The sequence below is a fragment of the Bactrocera dorsalis genome, chromosome 5 (genome assembly GCF_023373825.1).
Source record: "Bactrocera dorsalis isolate Fly_Bdor chromosome 5, ASM2337382v1, whole genome shotgun sequence".
NCBI lineage: Eukaryota > Metazoa > Arthropoda > Insecta > Diptera > Tephritidae > Bactrocera > Bactrocera dorsalis.
This window is the reverse complement of record NC_064307.1, coordinates 27852571-27879111: the sequence shown is the minus strand read 5'-3', so window position 1 is coordinate 27879111 and position 26541 is coordinate 27852571. Positions and strand designations below refer to the sequence as shown.

At 38.4% G+C, this 26541-nt stretch overlaps 5 protein-coding genes across 15 annotated transcripts in view; 1 reads left to right on the top strand and 4 right to left on the bottom strand.

Moving 5' to 3' along the window:
- LOC105228705 (regulating synaptic membrane exocytosis protein 2) overlaps window positions 1-26541 on the top strand; it is a 287009-nt gene that overhangs the window by 84168 nt on the left and 176300 nt on the right. The window contains exon 3 of one of the 5 annotated variants that reach the window (XM_049459417.1): window positions 26206-26267. The exons of the other annotated variants lie outside the window; for them this stretch is intronic. The gene's annotated coding sequence lies outside the window, so the exon portion shown is untranslated. The remainder of the gene's footprint in view (window positions 1-26205; window positions 26268-26541) is intronic. 5 annotated transcript variants of the gene reach the window in all.
- On the bottom strand, window positions 1668-21062 carry LOC125779035 (lysosomal aspartic protease-like). Of its 4 annotated transcripts, none has more exons than XM_049459434.1 (2): window positions 20987-21062; window positions 1668-2805 (listed from the first exon to the last, which is right to left on the bottom strand). In XM_049459434.1, exon 2 carries the CDS (start codon window positions 2799-2801, stop codon window positions 1680-1682), a length of 1122 nt encoding a protein of 373 aa, XP_049315391.1. In that variant the 5' UTR covers window positions 2802-2805; window positions 20987-21062; the 3' UTR covers window positions 1668-1679. The 4 variants fall into 4 exon arrangements, with proteins under 4 accessions (XP_049315391.1, XP_049315389.1, XP_049315390.1 ...); XM_049459432.1 differs by lacking the exon at window positions 20987-21062 and adding an exon at window positions 15433-15483; XM_049459433.1 differs by lacking the exon at window positions 20987-21062 and adding an exon at window positions 7196-7250.
- Window positions 5928-21105, bottom strand: LOC125779033 (lysosomal aspartic protease-like). 3 transcript variants are annotated; one of them, XM_049459427.1, is made up of 2 exons: window positions 20987-21105; window positions 5928-7125 (listed from the first exon to the last, which is right to left on the bottom strand). In XM_049459427.1, exon 2 carries the CDS (start codon window positions 7119-7121, stop codon window positions 6000-6002), a length of 1122 nt encoding a protein of 373 aa, XP_049315384.1. In that variant the 5' UTR covers window positions 7122-7125; window positions 20987-21105; the 3' UTR covers window positions 5928-5999. The 3 variants fall into 3 exon arrangements, with proteins under 3 accessions (XP_049315384.1, XP_049315383.1, XP_049315385.1); XM_049459426.1 differs by lacking the exon at window positions 20987-21105 and adding an exon at window positions 15433-15481; XM_049459428.1 differs by lacking the exon at window positions 20987-21105 and adding an exon at window positions 7196-7255.
- LOC125779034 (lysosomal aspartic protease-like) lies at window positions 14169-21103 on the bottom strand. Of its 2 annotated transcripts, none has more exons than XM_049459430.1 (2): window positions 20987-21103; window positions 14169-15366 (listed from the first exon to the last, which is right to left on the bottom strand). In XM_049459430.1, exon 2 carries the CDS (start codon window positions 15360-15362, stop codon window positions 14241-14243), a length of 1122 nt encoding a protein of 373 aa, XP_049315387.1. In that variant the 5' UTR covers window positions 15363-15366; window positions 20987-21103; the 3' UTR covers window positions 14169-14240. The 2 variants fall into 2 exon arrangements, with proteins under 2 accessions (XP_049315387.1, XP_049315386.1); XM_049459429.1 differs by lacking the exon at window positions 20987-21103 and adding an exon at window positions 15433-15568.
- LOC115066347 (lysosomal aspartic protease) lies at window positions 19695-21105 on the bottom strand. Its single transcript, XM_029551282.2, has 2 exons — window positions 20987-21105; window positions 19695-20892 (listed from the first exon to the last, which is right to left on the bottom strand). Exon 2 carries the CDS (start codon window positions 20886-20888, stop codon window positions 19767-19769), a length of 1122 nt encoding a protein of 373 aa, XP_029407142.2. The 5' UTR covers window positions 20889-20892; window positions 20987-21105; the 3' UTR covers window positions 19695-19766.

Below are 26541 nucleotides of genomic sequence, written 5' to 3'. Positions count from 1 at the left end.
TATATTTGTTAGCTCTTTTTTTGTAAATTTTGTTGATCGTTTTTTCCATAATCGGTCGTCGCTGTGAACGGACGTATTTTTTCTTTGCTCCGCGTTCTATTGTTTAATCTTTATTAATGCCGTGTGTTTGCGGCCATAGAGTTGATCGTGCTCAGCCCAAGATCAGCTGCAGTAAATGCAATGAATTCTTCCACTTACCGTGTGTGAATTTATCACAGGCTGATGTTGATTTTTTGGTGAAGTCTAAAAACGCTTTTTATTGTAAAGTATGCGCGGTAGTTCGCAGAAATTCTATTCGCTCGTCGCCTGCGTCGCCATCTGTGCGCAATGCTCAATCAAACTGTGAAGTGAACGAACCCTTGTTAGAGTCTAATGACCTTAATATGGTAAATGCGGTGCTTAACTCTTTGGTTTCGGAAGTTAGTTCACTGAGAAGTGAACAATCGAAGGCGCTCACATTATTACAACAACTCTGTGATGATCGAAATTCGTTAATCGTTAAGCTTAACGAACTTAAATCAGAGTTCTGCATTGTGCAAAAGAAATTGTCCGATATCGGCAAGTTCTCTGCACCAGCTTCGAATGCTCTCTCTGCCACGACTGCTGTTGATACAAATGCTTCTTCAATCGCTTCTCCGACCAACGCTGCTGTGTCTGATGTTAATGAGAGTGTGAATTATCTCGCTCGCACTATACCGAAAACACGCTCTACAGCTTCAACTACTGCTAACTCCACTCGCACTTCTACGTCTACTGTGCGTACAAATACTCCGTCATCTGACGTTATTGATTCTGCTCCTACTGATAATGTGAGTATGGATTATCTCGCTCCCGCTACATCGAAAGCAATCTCTGCCGCTCCGTCTGCTGCTTGCTCCACTCTCTATACGACTGCTGATAATGGTACAAATACAGTTGCTCTCAATGCTATTAATTATGCCAGTACGTATGCTGATGCTGTTGCTATGAATAGCAACACTCATTCGAAAGCCAAAAACAATCGAACAGTTGCTGCTAAACCAGTTCGTCCCTCTGTCGCTGTCAATGCTGCTCAATTAGTAGCTGTCGATGACTCTGTTAATCTAAACTCTTCGACTTCAATTAATGCTAATGGAAATGCGAAGTTAAAAGTGAGTACTAGGAGCAAAACTAACAGCTGCTTCAACTGTTGTTGGTGTTAATGCCAATTGTGATCTCGATGTCGTCATACCGAAGAAATGGATTCATTTGTCGGCCTTTAAAAAGTCAGTCCGAAGAAGATATTATATCTTTTGTCGTTAAACATGCTAATGTTAATGTTAACTAAATAAATAAAAAAAAAATTTAGTTTCTACACAGTTTTAGCAAATGAAATTGTAATTGCCATCTATGTGGCGAGAGATTGAAATCGCGGTAGGAAATATCAAACTGGTACCTCGTTGATTTGGTTTTGAGAGTTATCCGAAATAGAAGCGATTCGTAAGCAGTGAGTACCTCTTTCGAATTTACAATTTTAACTGTAAAGGACACTTGAAGCAAGCATAGCAGCAATAATAAAGTAATGCTTAGCATACCATATTCACATGGAATAACCGTTGCTTTAATAGTCTTTCGAAACGCAATTTTTTATTACTTAAAAGATTTTTTATTCCACACTAAAAAATTTCGTCTCTTCTTATAATCAACACTATATAAACAGCTTAGGCGACTGGAGCGAAACCAATACGGCTATTGCCCATATCGAATTCGGTGTAGTAAAGACCAATGAAGATATCACCCAAGATCCAGAAGTCAGTACCCATGTAGCTAATAGCAGGTGAGCATTGTCCATCAGATTCGATAACGTATTGTGAGGCTGGGACGGTGAAGGTGGTACCGCCAATGACGAATTCCAAATCGGGAAGGCTGCTTACGGTTGAGCAATCAATATAACCATCACCATCGGGATCGACGACGTTCATGTATGCTACATAGCCGTTGTATGGAGCAACAATGAGAGAGGTGCCAGTATCGGCGATGGCTTGGCAACCGCCACTGCACAAGACCTGACTGCCAATGCTACCGCTATCTACAGCGAATTGCCAATAGCCTTCCTGAGAGACGGGCACATAGGTGAGACTACCTTGGTAGAGGCTGGAATCGGAACCACCCAAAATCATTTCACCACCCTGAGATGAGGTACCAGCACGAGCCAAGTAGAAGGAGAATAAGTTCTGGCTGATCAAACCCTGAGTCCACATGTTGTAGAATGGTGGCACCACGTCGTCATTAGAAATTTGTTGGAAAGCCATACCCATAAGACCATCGAAGCTGGAGTAAAGGAAGCTGGTACCGGGTTCTTGCATAGCTTCTGCGAACACTTGGTTTTGAATGGTGAGTCCAGCTACTCTGACGGTATCTTGGGACAGGAAACCAGACAAACTACCGGAACCGTATTCGATGGAGAAGCTTTCGCCATTGGCTACATAAGTGCTGGAAGCGCTGGAGTTATATTTGTTGTGGGCCTGGCAGGCTTCATTGCTGGTGGGGCAGGTGGCTGATGGCACCCACAAGTTTGAGGAACCAGAATCGAACAGTACCAAGAATTCCTGTGGTGGTGTACCGATGGTGATCTTGCCGTAGTAAGCCATATTCAAGCTGTTATCCAATTGCTCGGTGGTACGGGGAGTGGGAACATGGTATTTACTGCGCAAGTAAGCCGTTTCGGTTTTCACGGACTGGTGTGTCCTACGGTAGTTGGGGTTCTTGTAGATGGGCACACGCACCATGTTGGCCGAGGCCAAGGCGGCGCAAATAGTGAAGAATACGAAGAACTTGAACATTTTGCTGTTGGAAAGAAAAGTTAAGAAATTTTAGAATATCCAGGATTTGTGTTTCTGAAATAGAGATTTTTCAATTGTTAGAGCGTTCTTACCGTTAGCTTTTTTTAATGTCGTGTAACACCAAACGATGGTATACAACTGTGCCATAAATTTTGCAGCTCATCGTTTTTATAGCCGAATCAAGCTGTGATGTCGATATACCTGGCACTATCAGTTCGACCGTCATCGCTCATAATTAATTAGGAGCAACAAATAGTTTTGCCTTCAAGATAGATCTACATGAGATAATACAATTTTTTTATAAAATGTTTTGAAAGTTTTTTTTTTAATTTCATGACTTTTACCTTTTAACTGTTCAATAACGTAATCGCTATGAAATGGAAATGCCCTGATAGTAGCTTATCTAGTATACGTACAACAAGTATGTTCTGGAAGTGGAGTAATGCAAAATATAAGATTGACTGTAAAAAAACAATAAAATTAGCGGTAGATATCATAAAATGTTATCTGAATCGATTTTTGATTTTTTCATATTTCGATAGTTCATAACATACTAAATTTTCAAATCGATATTTTTGAGTTAAAAAGGGTAGTTCAGTTTAATCTGCTTTATCACTTTAGTTTAAACGCGCATTTCTCGAAACAGCATTTTTCGAATTCGCTGCAGAGATAGGAGAGGTTAGACGGCTGGTCAAAGATCGCACGTGAACCACCATATGCAGTCTTTTGTGAAGCCATAGAAAAGAAGAACTCTTGTGTTTGAACTTATAAATTACCAAAACGCTTAGTAGCTAATATGAATTTGCACAGACATTTAATTTATATTCCCGCAAATTCGGTGACATATCTGAATGTATGCACTCCCAAGTGTTTAAGCCTTCACCTCCCTAGCAGGGAACAGTCAAGAAGGAAGTGTTGAGTTGTTTATACCATCTTCTTCCAGACAGCTTCTGCCCAGTGTTGGCCAAGCTTCCGCGAAACACAGAAGGATCTCACGCCAGAGTTCGGTGTGGCGACTAAGTGTTATGGTTGTGGTGTACACAGAAGCTGATGAGTGCAGCCCTAGTTTCTTTGTAAGTATGGCCTTTTCTAGAGTCCTCCACCACATAAAGACTATATAGAACATAATGGGTTTGACTATGGTGACATAGAGCCACAGGGCCACTTTCAGTGAGTGACCCCACCTTCGTAATCGATGCCCGTTTTCCTCTCTCTTCGACACTCGGCTTAAGTGAAAGTTTCCTATCCAGGATGACTCTTAGATATTTTACTGTATCCGCTGATTGTAGACAGATGTATCCCATTTGCGGCAGTGGTGCCACCGGGATTTTGTATCTTCTCGATTTTATTTGGGTAGATGGCGATATCGCTTACAACCGCTCAATTAGTTACAACGCTGAGACTGCACTCAGAAACTTTCCTTTGACCAAAAGCGTTACGTCTGCATAGCCAATCACCCGGAAACAAGGTTTTTTAAGCAGGTCGTTCAAGATCAGGATTCATAAAAATGTAGAGAGAACTCCACCATGTGGGCTTCGCCTATACACATTTCGTCGAGCATATGCGTTTCTCCATTCTGTTTCAATCACTCTGTCGCACCGAAGACAGAAAATGAGGTATTTGAGGTTGGATTCAACCACAAGACCGTCCAAAGCAATTACGACTGATTCCGACAGAACGTTATTGAAAGCTCCCTCTATATCAAGGGTAGTCCCAACAGCGAATTCCCTAACCCTAATGGCTTCCTCAAGCCATGGCACGATAGTATGCATGGCAGTATCCACAGAATTCCTTTACACAAAGCATGTTTTGGTCCAGATAAATGGTTCCTCGGAATGCGCCTTCTTATGTACCAGTTCATAAACCTCTCCATTGCTTTTAGAAAGAGGAAGCAAAGGCTAATGGACCTGAAGTCCGTGGCCGTAACATGGGACCTTCAGGATGAACGTGACACTGACTCGTCTCCAGGCCCGGGATGTAATTCAGTACAAACATTTCCCAAACATAGGAGCCAACCAGTTGCATGACACCTTAACAGTCTGTTGCAGCTGGGCTGACTTGAATGGTTTGAAAGAGTGTCGACATAGGCCGCGAATCGTCTTGCAGCACTCTGAGAGATATCAACCTAGAGGATGTGTTGCTCGGAAAGTGAGCATCCGAAGTGCATCCTCACTGTTCAGGGTCCACTATTCATTTGCGTTCTTACGATTACGATTACCCGTAAATACGCCTAGTTGTAGAGGACTCATGGCAGAAACTTTTTCATGAAATCCTCTTTGCCTTCCTTAAATCGGACTTGTATATTTATTACAAGTTCCATTTTATACAACTTCAATAAGATCATGCCGCAAATAAAAGATGTACTACATATATAAGGTCGATAAGGGTGAAAGAAGAACAAATAATGCATTAAAAAGATAACTGAAATAACATTTGAATTATTTTTTGTTTTTTAATCCCAAATATGAGAGAAAGAGACGAGAAAACTGTATATTTTTGGCATTCCTCTGAATGAATGATGAAACGCCTAAAAGTCAAAAGACTTTACCTAAACAAATTGCGAATAACCGCTCCGGATTCATAGTCCTAACAGTCACTACTAAACCATCTTATACAACATCTGGTATTGTAAATACTTATCTTTTTAATACGGTCACAACAGGTTCTGCTACATTATTCTTAAAATTCTTTCAAGAAAGACTATACAGCGAAGTTCTCGTTTTCAATTGCAAGGGGCATCCACACAGTATTTCTCACAGTCCGTTAAGTAATTACCAGGAGAATCTCCTCTGCCAGATTTATGTATAACAGAGAAGCTCTTCCTAATAAGGGAAACTAGAGACTTAGAGACATCCGGCAGAGCGTGACTATCTACTGTCAAATGCTGTGAAAGTCATTGGAGATACATTATGACGACAAATTGAGAGTTTTAATTGTTTTATTCGGAGCCTATTGTAAACTCCTAACTATAACTCCATAGAAGCTCCAACTAAAATCGTCCAACAATCGAACTCAGTAAGTTTTCCTGCTATTTTGCAAATTCCTATTCTTTTGCAGGAAGACTAAATTGCTATGCCATAAATTATTCTAAAACTACTTCCCAATACCATATAGTACAAACAACTCTTTTCTCATAAAAATAATTTCATCTCAATTTATTCAATAAACCACTTTGAACATTTTCTCGGTCGAAAACACTTAAGCGACTGGAGCGAAACCAATACGGCTGTTGCCCATATCGAATTCGGTGTAGTAAAGACCAATGAAGATATCACCCAAGATCCAGAAGTCAGTACCCATGTAGCTAATGGCAGGAGAGCATTGTCCATCAGATTCGATAACGTATTGCGAGGCTGGGACGGTGAAGGTGGTGCCGCCAATGACGAATTCCAAATCGGGAAGGCTGCTGACGCTTGAGCAATCAATGTAGCCATCACCATCGGGATCGACGACGTTCATGTATGCTACATAGCCGTTGTATGGAGCAACAATGAGAGAGGTGCCAGTATCGGCGATGGCTTGGCAACCGCCACTGCACAAGACCTGACTGCCAATGCTACCGCTATCTACAGCGAATTGCCAATAGCCTTCCTGAGAGACGGGCACATAGGTGAGACTACCTTGGTAGAGGCTGGAATCGGAACCACCCAAAATCATTTCACCACCCTGAGATGAGGTACCAGCACGAGCCAAATAGAAGGAGAATAGGTTTTGGCTGATCAAACCCTGAGTCCACATGTTGTAGAATGGTGGCACCACGTCGTCATTAGAAATTTGTTGGAAAGCCATACCCATTAAACCATCGAAACTGGAGTAAAGGAAGCTGGTACCGGGTTCTTGCATAGCTTCAGCGAATACTTGGTTTTGAATGGTAAGTCCAGCTACTCTGACGGTATCTTGGGACAGGAAACCAGACAAACTGCCGGAACCGTATTCGATGGAGAAGCTTTCGCCATTGGCTACATAAGTGCTGGAAGCGCTGGAGTTATACTTGTTGTGGGCCTGGCAGGCTGCATTGCTGGTGGGGCAGGTGGCTGATGGCACCCACAAGTTTGAGGAACCAGAATCGAACAGTACCAAGAACTCCTGTGGTGGTGTACCAATGGTGATCTTGCCGTAGTAAGCCATATTCAAGCTGTTATCCAATTGCTCGGTGGCGCGGGGAGTAGGAACATGGTATTTACTGCGCAAGTAAGCCGTTTCGGTTTTCACGGTTTCGGGTGTCCTACGGTAGTTGGGGTTCTTGTAGATTGGCACACGCACCATGTTGGCCGAGGCCAAGGCGGCGCAAATAGTGAAGAATACGAAGAACTTGAACATTTTGCTGTTGGAAAGGAAAGTTACGAAAAATCTTTTAGAATATCCTGGATTCGTGGTTATTAAATAAAACTTACCGTTAGCTTTCTTTAATATGTATAGCACCAAACGATGGTATACAACTGTGTCATAAATTTTGCAGCTCGTCCCTTATATACTCTATTTCTGCATCCTATCTTTCTCTGATAATCTCTCGAACCTAATTAAACAAGTGCTCTATTATTTGAGATTAGCGATGACTTCAGTTTTTGCAATGAAAATTAATTTGATAATTTTATTGTTGTATATAGAATACTTAGGAGCAGACGCTATATTTGTTTCGAAAACGCTTGCGAATACTTGGGAGTTTTTCGACCGCACTTAAAGTGCTTTTGAAAGGCCTTGTTCCTTCATATTACACATTTCTGGAAATCTCACTACTGTTTACCTGTTTCTTAGTCAGAAGGAATAGGAACTTCGTGGGGTTAGTTGTGGCTTGTGATGGTCTATATTTAGTTTGGAGTATTAATGAGTTCTCGAAAAAACTAATTGGTTTTATATGGTTTCTAGATAGATTGTAATATGGATCTTAAAGGAAAAATGTACCGCAAAAGGGTAATAAAATTATTTTTTCGAAGAAGTTGGAAAAATTAAAGAGGCTGATAGTATTGCAGAATGTGATCGGAAAAATAGAAATAATAATAGTAATTCTTTTTTTTATTTTGCTGTTCGTAAGATATTTGGGAAGCTTTGCGTCTAGTAACGTTTTGTAAAAGTATTGCCGCCATTGGAATATCCAAAATTCTATTAAAGTACATGAAATCTTATCGTTATAATACCTTCGTTTTGTGATTGGTGGAATAGTTTGTATTATATTACTTTTTCCACCGGCCTGTCTGGTGATACATACTTACATAAATGACTTTTATGACCCTCGCCTATTTAACATATAAACATAATCTAACAGGTACATATGTATGGGCATAAGAAGTTAGATAACATTCAATAACAAGAAAATAACAACAAAATTAATAAATAATAACCACAACTAGAATATGTGACGTCGTCGTTATTTAGCTGGAATGTACGATTGCGTCGTTTAATTGAAAATTATCAAAAAATTAGCATTAAGATTCAGATAATAAGGTCTCGAGGCACTTCAAAATTACAGACACATTTTTTTTTGTCTTGTGAAGTTTGTTGACAGTGAAAAATTGATGAATATGGATAACGATAAACGACCTTTAATAACACTCTACATTTGTTTCGTTCCGTCTTTGATGTAGCAAGTATTGCTTTTAAATTATGTATAAGAAAGCTCCAAAAAGTCTTATGAGAGAAAGTTTCAATATTTTTTAAACACGATTATGATATAATAGATATTCCTTAGTTTTCTCTATATTTCTAGTAAAATTATAAATACTTCTGTTGTTGGTTTTTGCCGGCTGAGGGGTGTAAAATGCCTCCCGCATCATCAGTGCTGGCAGAGCAACGGTATGTGCTACTTGCAGGTCACTAAAAATCCTCCCTCTAAGGAACCGTCGCCCACCCTGGGACGACATCAGATTTACTTCAAGGTAGCGTTCCGTTTTTCTCATTGACAGATTCACATCTGCGCACCTGCGTAAAGGTCCAGACTTTTGCTGCGAATTTCTTGATAATCCCCCACTTTTCTTCGCTCTCAACCAAGTCTTCTACGGCGGTCCGTTCTCGTCGCCAACGCATACATTCAATGAATTGTGTGCTCATGGTCGTTTTCTGTTACATCGTTGTAAAGGCCTGACGGCTCTTCGATTTTTTCCATCCTGTTGAGGTACTTTTTGAAGTATCCGTGACCAGATAACAGCTGGGTTGTGTAAAAATCTACTTCTCCGAATTTACTTGTTCATAAGTCTAGATCTTTTATTAGTTTGGTCGTCTTTCTTCGCAGCTCTGTTCTATTGCTCTTTTATTATCGGATATTTTCTTTAGCTCAAACAGATTTTCCTTTCATATGCTACTTAACCCAGCCAATTTTAATGCGGTCCTGTCACATCAATGCATCACCTCTATCTTGGTCGAGCGTTATATGTATATGCTCTTATTTGCTCTCTTGCATTAGGTGCTCTTATGTTTATCGCGAAGTCTTCGATGGGGTTCTGTAGTGCTTCTTTGACAGCCATTGCTATTTTCTCTTTTGTTGTGAGTGAGTCTCTGATCTCTATAGTAGTCTTTGTTTTAAGGTCGGCTACAGTTGCAGATTCTTTAAGGTTGATCTTTGGTGCCTCGGAGAAGCTGGCTTTTGTGGACTGTTCCTTCTCCAGCTTTAATAGTAGGGCTCCGGTTTGTTTTGCGGATCCCTTTGATATTAACATCATCTTCTTTAACGTCTACCTTGCCACAGATATTCTTTAGGACTTCGGCGTAGTTATTACTTCCTGCTGCCTTTATGATCACGGCTGTGGTCGTTTTATATTATTCGCTCTCTGACAGCCATGTTCCTAACTTGTTGCCTCTCTTTTGCGTTTTTATATGCTTCCTCCACAGTTTCTTTGTTCTCTTGGATCTTCCTTGCTTTTTTAGGCAAACCCTTTTCCCATTGGCCGTCGTTTTAGTTTGGTGATCGCACTGTTTTTCGAGGCTCCACAGCGCTTCGAGATTGTCCCCGCCTTTTCTCATTTTCTGCAATAAGCCAGTTTCTGCGGTAACTCTTGTGGATGTCAAAAAGTTCGTCCAGCTGTGCCGTTCCGTTCTTAACGCTTGTTCTTTGGCACACTTTTCAATACAAAAAACTATTTAAAGAAACCCTTGAACTGAAAACGTTGTATGAGTTGGTGTCAAAATCGGACGGACCATGAGCGTGGCATCGTCCATTTTTAGTTGAAATCACATACCTCGGGACCTACTCCCGATTCTTCTTATATTCCTACGTTTAAGTCCGAAAATGGAATCGAATTAGAACCACGCCTACTTTCAATATAGTGCATTTTAAAATTCTATCTGATTCTTTCACTTTCCGGTGTTCAACTCAAGAACCATATACCAAGATACCATATATCATAATGAAACTTGGCATGAATAGTGATTGTGACCAAAAATTGTGTCCAACTGGAACAAAAACTAATCATACTCCCCGATACTGAACATGTGAACCCCACTTTCCATTGTGAACTTTTCATCGAAGATATCGGCCAATCTGTTAGGCATATTATAGAAATTAGGAAATAATCTTTCTGAGATAATATTATGACTGAATTTTCAAAGAAGGATGAATGGGACCAATAAATCCTTTAGCCAATATGCAACTTTTCTGTGTAAGTCAAATATGGTTACCGATATCTTGGATCTCATGCCTTTGTTTGCAATATTTCCTCTTGCTTTTTTTTTGTGAAGTACTAGACAATTGAAAATTCAAAGGAACTTTCCATTGAAACGAGTTTTGTAGAAATTTTCCAAAAACCTGGAAATAGCCATCGGTTTATGAAACATTTACACTTCTTTTTGTGATTCGAACCCAGGCTCCAACTTGATCTGGAAAGGTCTAGTGGTGTGCAGATCTTTTATAATAATCCGTCTTTAGTTTTGTTGTCACTTCTTCCACCTCTGTAGTTATCACAAACATTTTGTGAAGGGTCATCTTCATATATATTAATGCTGCTCTTGGCACTTTTAGGAATACTCATAAATGACAGATGAACATGTTTCTCATGAAATTCTCGTCGTTTACTCTAAAGAAATGTTTAAACAAAAAATTCTTTGAACATTGCTTAAACATTTTTAATTAGTTCTAGTGTTCCAGTTGATTGCAACTATATAAAATTTACAAGCATACTGCTCCTACAGGCATGTCCCTATTGAACGTATATGTATTTACAAATGCATATGTCTACCTACATAAAGACATTCTAGACAGTCTGGGTCTATCTAACTTTACTAACATCAGCATCTTGATAATTTTGTGTGTCAGGTGGCTAACTAAAAAATACGTCTTCTGATAAGACCAAGCAAGAGTGAAGCAGCAATTTTATTTCCATATGAAGTATTTGAAACTAATTCATAAATATTTGATAGAACAGTTCCACATTTTAAAAATAACGGGTGATCCAAGTATAGGTAATTTTTTCAATAGCTTTTTCGACAGATGATAATGATATCATCGGCCTCAACACCCGCGCCGTTAGTTCTGGTTTCTCTAGACTGGATAAGGAAGCCAAACAAATGGGTCTGGCAGTGAACGAGGGCAAGACGAAATATCTGCTGCCATCAAACACACTGTCGTCGCACTCGCATAACTTTGAAGTTGTAGATAATTTCATCTATCTTGGAACCAGCGTAAATACGACCAATAATGTCAGCCTGGAAATCCAACGCAGTATAGCTCTTGCCAACAGGAGCAGCTTCGGACTAAGTAGGCAATTGAGAAGTAAAGTCCTCTTTCGACGAACAAAAACCAAACTCTATAAGTCACTCATAATTCCCGTCCTGCTATATGGTGCAGAGGCTTGGACGATGACAACAACTGATGAGTCGACGTTGCGAGTTTTCGAGAGAAAAGTTCTGCGAAAGATTTACGGTCCTTTGCGCGTTGGCCACGGCGAATATCGCATTCGATGGAACGATGAGTTATAAGAGATATATGACGACATTGACATAGTTCAGCGAATTAAAAGACAACGGCTACGCTGGCTAGGTCACGTTGTCCTAATGGACGAAAACACTCCAGCTCTGAAAGTATTCGATGCAGTACCCGCCGGGGGAAGCAGAGAAAGAGGAAGGCCTCCACTCCGTTGGAAGGACCAGGTGGAGAAGAACCTGGCCTCCCTTGGAATATCCAATTGACTCCACATAGCGAAAAGAAGAAACGACTGGCGCGCGGTTGTTAACTCGCCTATAATCGCGTAAGCGGTATCTACGCCAGTAAAGAAGAAGAGATTGCTTGGCTTTTCATCATGGGAATATTTACGTCTGAAAACGTTTACAACTCGTTACACTTTACCAGGTTGTTCAATAAGTTGTATCATCGTTTGATAATAAAAACACAATTTTATGCTCAAAATACATTTTATTATTCAGTATAATCCCCCTGAACATTGCTACACTTGCCCCAACCGTCCTCCAATCTGTAGATGCCATCCCTGAAGTGAGAATCTTTCAAATGTTAACGATCATTCACCATTAAATTAAATTTGAAGTTTCTGTTTTCTCTTATTTTTCTGTAAACAAGTAATGGATCACCCTTTATTTAGACAATGGTAGCGTTTTGTATTGAGTATAATTAATTTGTTCACCTAACTGTGGTTTATAACTTAATGTTATGCAGCATACATACATATACAGGTATATATTGTATATAATATTATGTTTTTCTATCTTTGAGGCCTAGGATGGTCAGACTTAATTCGGTTATATACTTGTATTTGTCTGCCTATCTGCCCGCCAATTCGTCTGCTTGAAACTAGTCAAATATTATATAATGGGCGTGGTAACGCCTTAGATAAAATTTCATATCTCTCAAATTTCTCGAAGTATTCGAGTATGTAATTTTTCATAATTGTTAAGTTGTCAAATCTAAGTACTAAGTGATATAAGAATTACTGAGTTTCTCCACGACACCATGGTTGCTGTATAATATATTTTCCTTAATTGGAGTGGACGTTTGGTGGCCAGAATATCCATCATGAGGCGGCTAAAGAAAGATATTGACTGATTTTATCTATTTTTTATATGTACAGAATATTATGGCATTTTGAGAGTGTGGGAATAATGAATAAAAAGCGGAGAACTTACAACAAAATATTGTTGATTGCTTGGTGTAGCGTGGTTTTCTCTCTCTCGCTTACTCACTTCTACAGCTAAGATCTTGAGTTAAAGGTGTGCAGATCCAGTCAAACGCTTTTATAAAATGGTTTTAACTGCCTAATGAGTGGATCTTTACATTAGTACTCTCTACTACATTTGCTGTTACAAGATAACCAACAAAAACTCATTAACACTAACACATGCCGCAAGTGAAATAATCCAGAAAGCTGATAACAATACTTACCTTCAGTTAACGATTCTTTGTAATACCTAAACACAACGAAATATATATAAGGGGTTTTACATACACATATATAAATGATAAGAATTACGAGATCAGTTCGAATCTGGAACTCCTGCAGAAGAGTAATTGTCCCAAAGTGGGGTTTACTATGAAAACTAAATCAACAAAGGCTTTGGAGCTTATGCTCGACATCTCGTCTATACGACTCATGATTTCAGATCAGATTCCGATATCAAACTCAACCTTGTTAATGAACTTGGTTAAATTGGCAATGCGGCCGAGAAAAGCTAACAAGATTTTCATTCCCCCGTATAAAAAAAGCCGCAATGGTTCGGTGAATAACACCTCCAACGACCAAATCTGCATATCCATTGGCGAATCAAAGGGTGAAATCGGAACAGGAGCGGAATTCTTCTGTAGTAATCCATACATAGCCGAAATTGTTGGTATAGCAAAAGGTGCCAAGTTAGCTACTGCTCTAACCAGCGAGTTCATAACCTTCTAGTGGATACCTAAGCGTCAATTAAGGCTGTCCGTAGTAAAAATGCCAATCTAAGGCTCATTGCGTGAGGTTATGCAGGCACACAATAACTACAGTTTCATATATCGTTCGAATACATCTGGGAATCCTGTAAAATAGAACAGAAGGAAAAGAAAAAGTAGAAACACAATTTTCTTAGCTGCCGATGCCATTCAAATCAATAGCTTTAAATAATATCTAATATGTTGGGACAGGCCGAGGCGTTTCCGCTATATTTTTCTTAAATTCTTTATGTATTCTTGCACCAAAGATTCGTCTGTGTAATTAAAATGACTTTAAATTTGTTTGCACGGGGTTTCATAGAATAGTTCTCACAGATCTATGTAACCGCTTGCATACTCCCCTTGACCAGAATCATTTATATATAGAAGCAAAGTTCTTGATATTAAATGAAATCCAAATAATCCTACTATACCTGTATTCCACATTAAGTTTAGCTGTCGCTTGGGCAATGCTACCAGAAACTATTCCAAAACTACTTCCCGATACCTTGTAGTACAAACAACTCTTTTCTCATAAAAATAAATTCATTTCAATTTATTCAACAAACAACTTTGAACATTTTCTCGGTCAAAAATACTTAGGCGACTGGAGCAAAGCCAATACGGCTGTTGCCCATATCGAATTCGGTGTAGTAAAGACCAATGAAGATATCACCCAAGATCCAGAAGTCAGTACCCATGTAGCTAATGGCAGGTGAGCATTGTCCATCAGATTCGATAACGTATTGCGAGGCTGGGACGGTGAAGGTGGTACCGCCAATGACGAATTCCAAATCGGGAAGGCTGCTGACGGTTGAGCAATCAATATAACCATCACCATCGGGATCGACGACGTTCATGTATGCTACATAGCCGTTGTATGGAGCCACAATGAGAGAGGTGCCAGTATCGGCGATGGCTTGGCAACCGCCACTGCACAAGACCTGATTGCCAATGCTACCGCTATCTACAGCGAATTGCCAATAGCCTTCCTGAGAGATGGGCACATAGGTGAGACTACCTTGGTAGAGGCTGGAATCAGAACCACCCAAAATCATTTCACCACCCTGAGATGAGGTACCAGCACGAGCCAAGTAGAAGGAGAATAAGTTCTGGCTGATCAAACCCTGAGTCCACATGTTGTAGAATGGTGGCACTACGTCGTCATTAGAAATTTGTTGGAAAGCCATACCCATTAAACCATCGAAATTTGAGTAAAGGAAGCTGGTACCGGGTTCTTGCATAGCTTCAGCGAACACTTGGTTTTGAATGGTAAGTCCAGCTACTCTGACGGTATCTTGGGACAGGAAACCAGACAAACTACCGGAACCGTATTCGATGGAGAAGCTTTCGCCATTGGCTACATAAGTGCTGGAAGCGCTGGAGTTATATTTGTTGTGGGCCTGGCAAGCTGCATTGCTGGTGGGGCAGGTGGCTGATGGTACCCACAAGTTTGAGGAACCGGAATCGAACAGTACCAAGAATTCCTGTGGTGGTGTACCGATGGTGATTTTGCCGTAGTATGCCAAGTTCAAGCTGTTATCTAATTGCTCGGTGGCGCGGGGAGTGGGAACATGGTATTTACTGCGCAAGTAAGCCGTTTCGGTTTTCACGGTTTCGGGTGTCCTACGGTAGTTGGGGTTCTTGTAGATGGGCACGCGAACCATGTTGGCCGAGGCCAAGGCGGCGCAAATGGTGAAGAATACGAAGAACTTGAACATTTTGCTGTTGGAAAGAAAAGTTAAGAAATTTTAGAGTATTCAGGATTCGTGGTTATTAAATAAAACTTACCGTTAGCTTTTTTTAATATGTATAGCACTAGCAGTGGTATACAACTGTGTCATAAATTTTGCAGCTCGTCCCTTATATACTCTATTTCTGCATCCTATCTTTCTCTGATAATCTCTCGAACCTAATTAAACAAGTGCTCTAATATTTGAGATTAGCGATGACTTCACTTTTTGCAATGAAAATTAATTTGATAATTTTATTGTTGTATATAGAATACTTAGGAGCAGACGCTATATTTGTTCCGAAAACGCTTGCAAATACGTGGGAGTTCTTCGACCGCACTTGAAGTTCGTTTGAAAGGCCTCGTTCCTTCATATTACACATTTCTGGAAATCTCACTACTGTTTCTTAATCAGAAGGAGTAGGAACTTCATGGGGTTAGTTGTGGCTTGTGGTCGTCTATAGTTAGTTTGGAGTATTAATGAGTTCTCGAAAAAACTAGTTGGTTTTATATGGTTTCTAGATAGATTGTAATGTGGATCTTATAGGAAAATTTTACCGCAAAAGGGTAATAAAATTATTTTTTCGAAGAAGTTGGAGAAATATTAAAGAGACTGATAGTATTGCGGAATGTGATCGGAAAAATAGTAATAATAATTGTAATTCCTTTTTTTTAAGTTGCTGTTCGTAAGATATTTGGGAAGCTTTGCATCTAATACCGTTTTGTAAAAGTATTGCCGCCATTGGAATATCCAAAATTCTATTACAGTGCATGAAATCTTATCGTTATAATAACTTCGTTTTGTGATTGGTGGAATAGTTTGTATTATATTACTTTTTCCACCGCCCTGTCTGGTGATACATACATACATAAATGGCTTTTATGACCCTCGCCCATTTGACATATAAACATAATCTAACAGGTACATATGTATGGGCATAAGAAGGTAGATAACATTCTATAACAAGAAAATAACAACAAAATTAATAAATAATAACCACAACTAGTATATGTGACGTCGTCGTTATTTAGCTGGAATGTACGATTGCGTCGTTTAATTGAAAATTATCAAAAAATTAGCATTAAGATTCAAATAATAGGGTCTCGAGGCACTTCAAAATTACAGACACTTTTTTTTATCTAGTGAAGTTTGTTGACAGTGATAAAATTGATGAATATTGATAACGATAAACGACCTTTAATAACACTCTACATTTGTTTCGTTCCGTCTTTGATGTAGCAATTATTGCTTTTAAATTATGTATAAGAAAGCTCCAAAAAGTCATATGAGAGAAAGTTTCAATATTTTTTAAACACGATTATGGTATAATAGATATTCCTTAGTTTTCTCTATATTTCTAGTAAAATTTTAAATACTTCTGTTGTTGGTTTTTTCCGGGTGAGGGGGGCTGGCAGAGCAACGGTATGTGCTACTTGCAGGTCACTAAAAACCCCGTCTCTAAGGAACTGTCGCCCACTCTGGGACCACATTAGCATTACTGCAAGGTGACGTTCCATTTTTCTCATTGACAGATTTACATCTGCGTACCTGTGTCCAGGTCCCGCTTTTGCTGCTTAGCAATATTGCTGCTGGCTTTTCGACTTTTCCCATTCTATGGTGGTACTTTTTGAAGTATCTGTGACTGAATAACAGCTGGGTTGTGTAAAAATCTACTTCTCCGAATTTACGGCTTGTCTATAAGTATAGATCTTTTATTAGTTTGGCCGATTTTCCAGCCAATTTTAATTCGTACTTGCCACATCAGTGCATCACCTCTATCCTGGTCGGTATGCATATGCCCTTACTTGCTCTCCTCTGTTAGGTGCTGTTATGTTTATTACCAAGTCTTCCAAGGGGTCTTGTAGCGCTTTTTTGACAGCCCCTGCTATTTCCTCTTCTGTTGTGAGTGATTTGGGGTCTCTGATCTCTATAGTAGTCTTTGTTTTAAGGGCGGCCACAGTTGCAGGTTAAATATTTAAGCGTGGTTTTAGAATGTATCGCAGAAGCTGGCCTTTGTAGACTGTCCATTTTCCAGCTCTAACAGTAGGGCTCCAGCTTTTGTTTTGCGGATTCCTTTGATCTTCACCTCTGCTTCTTTAAGATCTACCTGGCTACGGATATACGCCGAAGTCGTAGCTTTTGGCCCTATTATTTGCTCTCTGACTTGTAACCATGATCCTAGTTTACGTTCTCTCTTTTGCCTTTTTATCTTTCTGCCTCCACCGTTCCTTCGTTTGCGTGGAATTTGCTTGCTTTATTAGGCAAAACTTTTTCCCATTTTTCGTCGTTTTCGTTTCGTGGTCGTACTATTTCTGGAGACTCGATAGGGCTTGTCGCAGGCCATTTCGAGATTACTGCTTCGGGGATCGTAATGCGTCGGTTTGGATATCCGCCCCTTTTCTCATTTTCTGCAATGAGCCAGTTTCTGCGGTAACTCTTGATTACGTCGAAGAGTTCATCCAGCTGTGCCGTTCCGTTCTTGACGTCCAAGCTGATGTTTTTTTGCTTTGCCATCGCCAACTTCATTTTTAGGACTATACGCTTGCACTTTTCCAGGGATTCATCTTCTACTCGTCGCACTTGTGTAATGTATTCTTGTTTCAGCAAATTTTGAGGTCTTTCTTTAGTGGCAGCAGGAGTGGTATTCCCTTCTCCTTCTTTTGCCGGTGGTACTTGTGTGGCCGAGTTTCCCTTGCGGTTGTCTTTCCTCCAGTTTTGTCTGGTTGTTTTGAAGTGGCGGTGAGTAGGTAGGATGTAAGAATCTTACATATACAAAAAAAGGTTTAAAGAAACTCTTGAACTGAAAAACGTAGAGAATACTAACTAGTAACTGAATACGACAGAGACACTCGCTTCTTGTACGAGCTATTGTAAAAATCGGAGGATAAGCGTGGCACCGCCAACTTTTAGGTGAAATCAAATATCTCGGTATCCACCCGACCGATTTGGAACAAATACAATAATTTTACACAAATAGTGCTTGTGTTCAAAAATTATCCAAATGGAACCAAAACTAATCAGATACCGAACATGTGGACCTCATTCCTATTGTGAATTTTTTATCGAAAATATCGGTTAATAATATAACATTAAAATATTATAGAAATTAGGAAAGAATGCTTTTCTGAGAATGGTATGCCTGTATTTCGAACGTAGTTTGAATGTAATCAATAAATCCTTTAGCCCCTATATACCAAATATAAAGATTTTCAAACTTTTAGTTGACTTTATACCGCATAATTGGGTTAAAATTTGCCATGACCCCCATATAACTAATATTGTGAAACATTCCGTTGACTTCGTTCCGCTTTAATTTTTGATGTTATGTGAGGTACCCTAATGAAACTCAGAAAAGATCTAGTATATAATATTAGTAATGTCAAAACTACTTAGACAAAATCGGTTCAATATTGCCCTCGTCATTCTATTATTCGTTTAGCCCTGAAAATGAATGGTGTTTATACAGGTCATTCGTAGGTCAATATCTTCAACAGAATGCCTCTTTCGTAAATGTGTAAAATTTGAGAAAAATTCGGTGAACTTTGGTTAAAAGATACTTAATTAGCTATTGAGTAATACTTATGTGTTTATCAACCTCAATTTCATTTTATGAAAGCAGTTGATGGAATCATAGTTTTATCCTGTCCAGCTGTCCCAGTTTTAGGGGCAAAAATATTATTAATTTTGTCCTAAACTGGTTAGAGCAGTAGTAGTTTATTTTGAAAAAAGAAAGCTAGAAATAGCCTTCAGTTTATGATACATTCACACTTGTTTTTATGATTCGAACCCAAGTTCCAAAAGCTAGCACTCCATTTTTTCTACCGGAAGGGTCAAGTGGTGTGTGCAGATCTTTTATAATAATCCGTTTTGTGGTGACTTCGTCTACCTCTATAGTTATCACAAACAAATTGTGAAGGCTCATACTTATTTATGGTAATGTTGCTCTTGTCACTTTGAGGAATACTCTTCAATGACAAATTAACATGTTTCTTATTCGATTCTCCTCAATATCTAATATATTGGGACAGTCCCAGCCGTTTCCTCTTTATTGTTCGTAAATTCTTTATGTATTGCCAAACGTTCGTCTGGGTAATTAAAATTAACTCAAATTGATTTGCACGGGGTTTCATATGTAGAAGCAAAGTTCTTGATATTCAGTGAAATCCAAATAATCCTACTATACTTGTATACCACACTAAGTTTAGCTGTCTGCCTCGACCTTTACAATCTCTATAGTATTAGTAAACTATAAACTCTGTGACCATGCTACCAGAAACTATTCTAAAACTACTTCCCGATACCATGTAGTACAAACAACTCTTTTCTCATACAAATAATTTCATTTCAATTTATTCAACAAACAACTTTGAACATTTTCTCGGTCAAAAATACTTAGGCGACTGGAGCGAAACCAATACGGCTGTTGCCCATATCGAATTCGGTGTAGTAAAGACCAATGAAGATATCACCCAAGATCCAGAAGTCAGTACCCATGTAGCTAATGGCAGGTGAGCATTGTCCATCAGATTCGATAACGTATTGCGAGGCTGGGACGGTGAAGGTGGTACCGCCAATGACGAATTCCAAATCAGGAAGGCTGCTGATGGTTGAGCAATCAATATAACTATCACCATCGGGATCGACGACGTTCATGTATGCTACATAGCCGTTGTATGGAGCAACAATGAGAGAGGTGCCAGTATCGGCGATGGCTTGGCAACCACCACTGCACAAGACCTGGCTGCCAATGCTACCGCTATCTACAGCGAATTGCCAATAGCCTTCCTGAGAGACAGGCACATAGGTAAGACTGCCTTGGTAAAGGCTGGAATCGGAACCACCCAAAATCATTTCACCACCCTGAGATGAGGTACCAGCACGAGCCAAGTAGAAGGAGAATAAGTCCTTGCTGATCAAACCCTGAGTCCACATGTTGTAGAATGGTGGCACTACGTCGTCATTAGAAATTTGTTGGAAAGCCATACCCATTAAACCATCGAAATTGGAGTAAAGGAAGCTGGTACCGGGTTCTTGCATAGCTTCAGCGAATACTTGATTTTGAATGGTGAGTCCAGCTACTCTGACGGTATCCTGGGACAAGAAACCGGACAAACTACCGGAACCGTATTCAATGGAGAAGCTTTCGCCATTGGCTACATAAGTGCTGGAAGCGCTGGAGTTATATTTGTTGTGGGCCTGGCAGGCTGCATTGCTGGTGGGGCAGGTGGCTGATGGCACCCACAAGTTTGAGGAACCAGAATCGAACAGTACCAAGAATTCCTGTGGTGGTGTACCGATGGTGATCTTGCCGTAGTATTCCAAGTTCAAGTAGTTATCCAATTGTTCGGTAACGCGTGGACTGGCAACGTGGTATTTACTGCGCAAGTAAGCCGTTTCGGTTTTCACGGTTTCGGGTGTCCTACGGTAGTTGGGGTTCTTGTAGATGGGCACGCGAACCATGTTGGCCGAGGCCAAGGCGGCGCAAATGGTGAAGAATACGAAGAACTTGAACATTTTGCTGTTGGAAAGAAAAGTTTAGGTAAAAATCGTTTAGAATTTCGAGTTGCTATGGTTATGAAATTTTAATAATGCAATTGTTTTAGCGCTCTTACCGTTAGATTTTTCTTGGTGTCGTATAGCACTAGCAGTGGCATACAACTGTGTCATAAATTTTGCAGCTCGTCCCTTATATACTTCATTTCTGTTTCCTATCTTTCTCTGATAATCTCCTGAAGCTAATTAAACAAGTGCTCTAAAATTTGAGATTAGCGGTGACTGCACTTTTTAACTGGAAATTAATTCGAGTGTTTTAATAATATATGTACGTCTGAGCTTGCGCTGTGTTGTTAAAAATAAAAAGATTGCAATTATTCGGGACTTTTTTGGCGACACTTGAGGGTCTCTTGAAAGGCTTCATTACTTCATATTGCGCATTTTCGCTAATCGCCCGTGTATACACTTTTTCAAGTCAGAAGTAATGTGAACTTTAATGGAATCGAATCTCAATTGATTCCCGTGCAAAGTTATGTTGTTTTTAAATAGTTTCAGGATTTTAAAATGCATATTTTCAGAGGATATCAGAAAGGATATAAAACTATATGAAAAGTTAACCGAAAAATCGTAATTTGGACATATTTTGAAATGTGGTTGCCAGCCATTGAAGAGACTCAAAGTAACTATTACATAATGTATGCAAAATGGTGGTATTTTGGAGAACTCTTCCAGAAGACATGCTCTTATATTATTATATGAAATCATATCACCATTAATTCCAATGTGTGATTGGTGAAGAATCTTATTTATATTACTTTCTCGCACCTGATTGATGGAAGAATATATGTATGACTTTTATAACCCCCGCTTAATTATTACGATAATCAGTTTTTGTCCACACCTCGGTGGTTAGCACGTATATTTTTGGACAGCTTTTCAGAGAGACATTGTCACCTAAACAAATGAATCTACAATCTAAGGACAGGGTAATTACAAAAAAACATATACTTCAGAGCTACACTGGCCGCGGAGAGCCAGACGGGACTCCAGGTCAGTAGTAAGCTATTTTTCTTAGAAAGAAGTCAGTTATGGCGAGAATGTTTTCAAAAAACAGACCCCAGAATGAGGTTTATAAAAATATTGCATGATTCTTTTCAATAAGTTCTAGTGTCCAAGACCATTAAAACTAAGTAAAGCTTAAAAGTATAGCAATGTAAGGTATCGCCTCTGTGCGTGCGTCCCTATGAAAAATATACTTATACAGAAATACATCTAACTACTTTCATAAGAACAGTTAGGCGGCTTTCACATAAACAATCAAATTTTTTACTCATTGAATTAGAAGTTCCTTAGCTTAATAACATAAGTCTGAGAGTCATGTGGCTAATTAAAAGGGGAGGTATTCTGATAAGACCAAGCTATATATTGTATCTCCAGTTTTATCGTATTAATAATGTAGCAATTTTTTCACATATCAAAGTGGTTCCGAATGCATCAATATTTACCCTGACAAATCAGCAGATTGAGAATATTTATACTATGGTATCATTTCGTTCTAGGCACAATTAACTTGTGATTAAATTAACTGTGGTTTACAACTAAAAACTAATATACTATGATAATTAATGATATGTATATCAAAATGCTTAGAATAACTACGCGAATTTCGTACCGTCTACTTGTGAGTCCAATAGTCCGTGAAACCATTTGCTTGGATTTGGTGAAGTATTAGCTTCTGTCTGTAATTCGTACAAGTAGGGAATGCAACTGGCATTCGGTTACACCCAAATTTAGCACTTCCTTATTTCATTAATGCTATTATTACTAATTAATGAATTGTGAACTGTCTACCCAGATAGTTAATGGACGAGCATAAGTGCTTAGAGATTCACGTATAATGATAACATGGTTACGTATACATTTATCTATGTAACTTATGTACATACATACATATATACTTGGTTGAACAGTAGTATGTATGAGGATAGATTTGTATTATTTACCTTTGCCTTTCACTTGAAAAAGCAAGACTATGCGACTATAGACAGCAGTGGATTCATAGATTTGTTGCCTGCAGTGAAGTCAACTTTTGCCGCGTCACAGTTTTGGTACTTTAATACACCACCATGTAAATTACAATTTCCATCACTAAAATACCTACATACATTATGAAAGGCTGTGAATTAATTAGGGAGAAATTACTGATGTAGGACTAACTTTTTATTTGGGAATATTTAAATTTAATTATTTGGTTAATTAAATATTATTATTTATGCTCATTACAGCCAGATTTAACGTTTTTTTTCCTCCTTTGTTTTAATAAGAAAAAGTTTGTGTGTGAAATTCTGCTGCCCTTCAAAATTGGCGCCCCAAGGCTTCAGCTGATTCAGCCCGTTGGTAAATCCGCCACTGACCTTAGCTAAATGCCAAAAAAAGCATTTTCAGCTTCAATTTGTAATAGATAACAAACTTAGGAAATATTAGGTAAAGGCGATTATTGGAGTATATATATGTTACTTGATTTAAGGTTGAACCTAATATGCGAGAATTCAGTTTCGCCAAGTTATTTGGGAACCAGTAAGCCAAACAACTCTAGAAAAATGGGACTAGGACTATAGGAAACCCAAGAACTATACTAGCAGTAGCATAATCCTCAAATTATTTGCGGTATTACGATATGTTGGAACAATAACAACAAACTTTTTTAGACTACAAACTAAAGTACGGTTATTGTAACGGAACAACATTGTTACCAATTTTCACACACTTTAAAAATATTTCTATTAATTTTACATATTTATTTAATCGATCATTCTAGATAATATTGACAACAAAAAAGCTAATGAAAAATTGTAATTAAATTCCCCGCTAAATGATATTTCAATCACTTAACGGGACTTGAGACTTTGTATTACTTGCTACTTGCGTGATATCTAGACAAATATATTAAAAACCAGTTCGGTTGGAAAAGCATGGACTAAGTACTATTAAATTTACAAAGAATAACGATATATTAAAGTACAAAGATATGATCTAGAATAGAATTTTACGAAAACATTATTACACTTTAAAAGTGAACAATTCTGAAACCCAAGTGACAATCCCTTGGGTTTAAAAACGGGGCTATGACGAAATTGGATGGAGTTTTGGTCTGAATCGGTTGGACACAACTGAATCGCACCTATTTTCTTGACGATTTAATGATACTGCAAATAACGCACTTTTTCGTATTTATGAGAGGCAGTCCCGGTGGTTTGCTTCCTAAAGGCCTAGGGTCGTCGAGAGACAGGCACTCTGTCTACATACCAATCTTCGCTCGCTTAACATGTTTGGATTAAGTATTATAAGTAATAGGACACTTTGTGGAATGATTCTCTGTTTTTTTTTTCTTAATATGTACATACATACAGATGTATGTGATTAAGTAAAATTAGTATTTTGTTTGTTAGTAACGCTAAAATTAGAACGGCGGAACCAATCTTCATGTAGCACAATAGATTAATAGACACATGCACACACATAAAATGTCTGGCAGCATATCCAGTTTGAGCGTGATTTTTGTTTATAAATATTAAAACGCAATTAATGATAAGTAAATTTTATACTTTTTCTGTATATATTATATCCACAATTTCTATACTTTAATAATTTCTTAATCAAAGAATCTGAATGCCAATTAAGTTGGACAGCTCTTTTTTCAGCTCCATTTTTTTGGCTGTTGATATTTTTTAATATGTAAGTAGCCAGCTTTCTGTCGTAAAAGTACCAAATTTAGAACTGAGCTTCGTAAAGCATATCTGCTCAATGTTTCTTCATCTACTTATTGTGAGAGCATAAAACTTAAACTTAATGCTTCATAATTTGTTCATTATTATCACAATTAAATTTCTTTAAGAAATTTGAGTGCCCATCACGTAATTCCCGAAACTTGTGGAAAATACGTCACTATAGAATCACTTAAACTGATACTGATCTATCCGATAAAAATACATATGTAAGTACTTTAATTCCATTAACCTGCCGAATGTTTCCACTTGAAATACCAGACTTTTCAACATTTGGTTATCATTCTAAATAGACAGAAAAATAAAAAGCTTAAACGAAAATAGATCTGTTATACATACACATGACCTCGCAGAAATAACACAAAAGAGTAAGGATGGGCTAACATCGGGTGTACCGAGCATTTTAAACTTTCTACTCCTCCACCCATTTTCAAATATCCACGCAAAAACTCGGTTTATTACGTCTGACCTCAAAAGACTACTCCGAATCATCAACTGGTCGCCGTTTTTGGCAAAAGTGAGCGAGCGTGGTACCCTCTTTGCACAGAGCTTTTTTATACCCACATATTCGCAAATGATATGATATACACGTTCAGTTGAGATCCTTAGAGTGCCTCAAACAACTAATACTTAATTCGAAAGCTGTCAAATTTATAGACGCACTTTTTGAAGGTTATGGCGAATTAAAAATTTTAATTCTAGTAGTGTCATCTATGTGTCAGGCTGAGGACTTTTAAATAGATCTGTTAGTTAAAGCACTTAATTATTTCTAACTTAACGGAATGTTCTGGGCGTGGCAATGAGCTAATTCCGATTTTCAATTTCAACCCTTTCATAGTGTGAGGGAACAGGTGTGCCTAGTTTCATCAAGATATCTAAAAGCATTTATTGAATAAATGCACATACTAGAAAGAAGTCTTCAGCTATCAGCTGGAATTCCCAGATACGTTACCATTCTATCAAATTTTGATGACAGACAGCTTTCGCCTGATTAAATAGTTATGACGAGGCCATTTTTATACTGAAAATATTAATGAAAGTGATCTTGTTAGAAAATGTCATATGCAACGGGTGTCTCAACACCGGCAGTTTGAGTTGAAATAGAATAAAGTAGGCTTTATATTGTAGTTGCAAAAATTAGTTAGCTTTTTTATTTCAAGTCAGGGGTTCATTGTTGAAACAGTTGACACTGCCAAAAGTCTTTTAAAGAAACTTTAGTGAGCTGCTGTGATTTCTCTCTTATTGAGTTCGGCGAACATTCATACCCGCTTATTCTATGTGCTAAGTATTTAAGTCCACAAAACTCGCTTCTTACCAATTGGAAACCCCTTTATTACAATAAAATATATATATTCTTTGTTTTTAAACTCGGAAGGAGAAACGCAATTTTATATCTAATCTCAAAAACTAATTGAAATATCTTAGAAAAGAATCTGCATAATTAAGACAAGGCAGTTTCATTAATAACTAAGACATTAGTTTCATTAATAAATGATAAGTTATTCATGAAAAAAACTAACACTTTAATTTTCGTTATCTAATCTTTTTTGCAGGTAAACATAAAATAAGCGAGCCAATAACTATTTTCATTGTGAGGCGCTTACCTGTATATGGGGTAAGAAGTATAATAATCTAATTTCGAACTGTAAAATATTGTTATTGTAATTTTGTTACAGAACCTTGAAAGAAGAAAGCTGCTAGTTTCAGTAAACAATTTTTAAAGATAATTTTTTCGGTACACGCCCTGATAGAGGCGTGGAATGCGGTCAGTAAAACTTGATTTCGTTGTGTTAATGGTGATGTTATAGTTTGGGTTATTATGTGGTAGCAAACATAACCAAAATTTTCTTGTGACTGAATAGAGTTAGGTGAATATAAATTCGAATTCC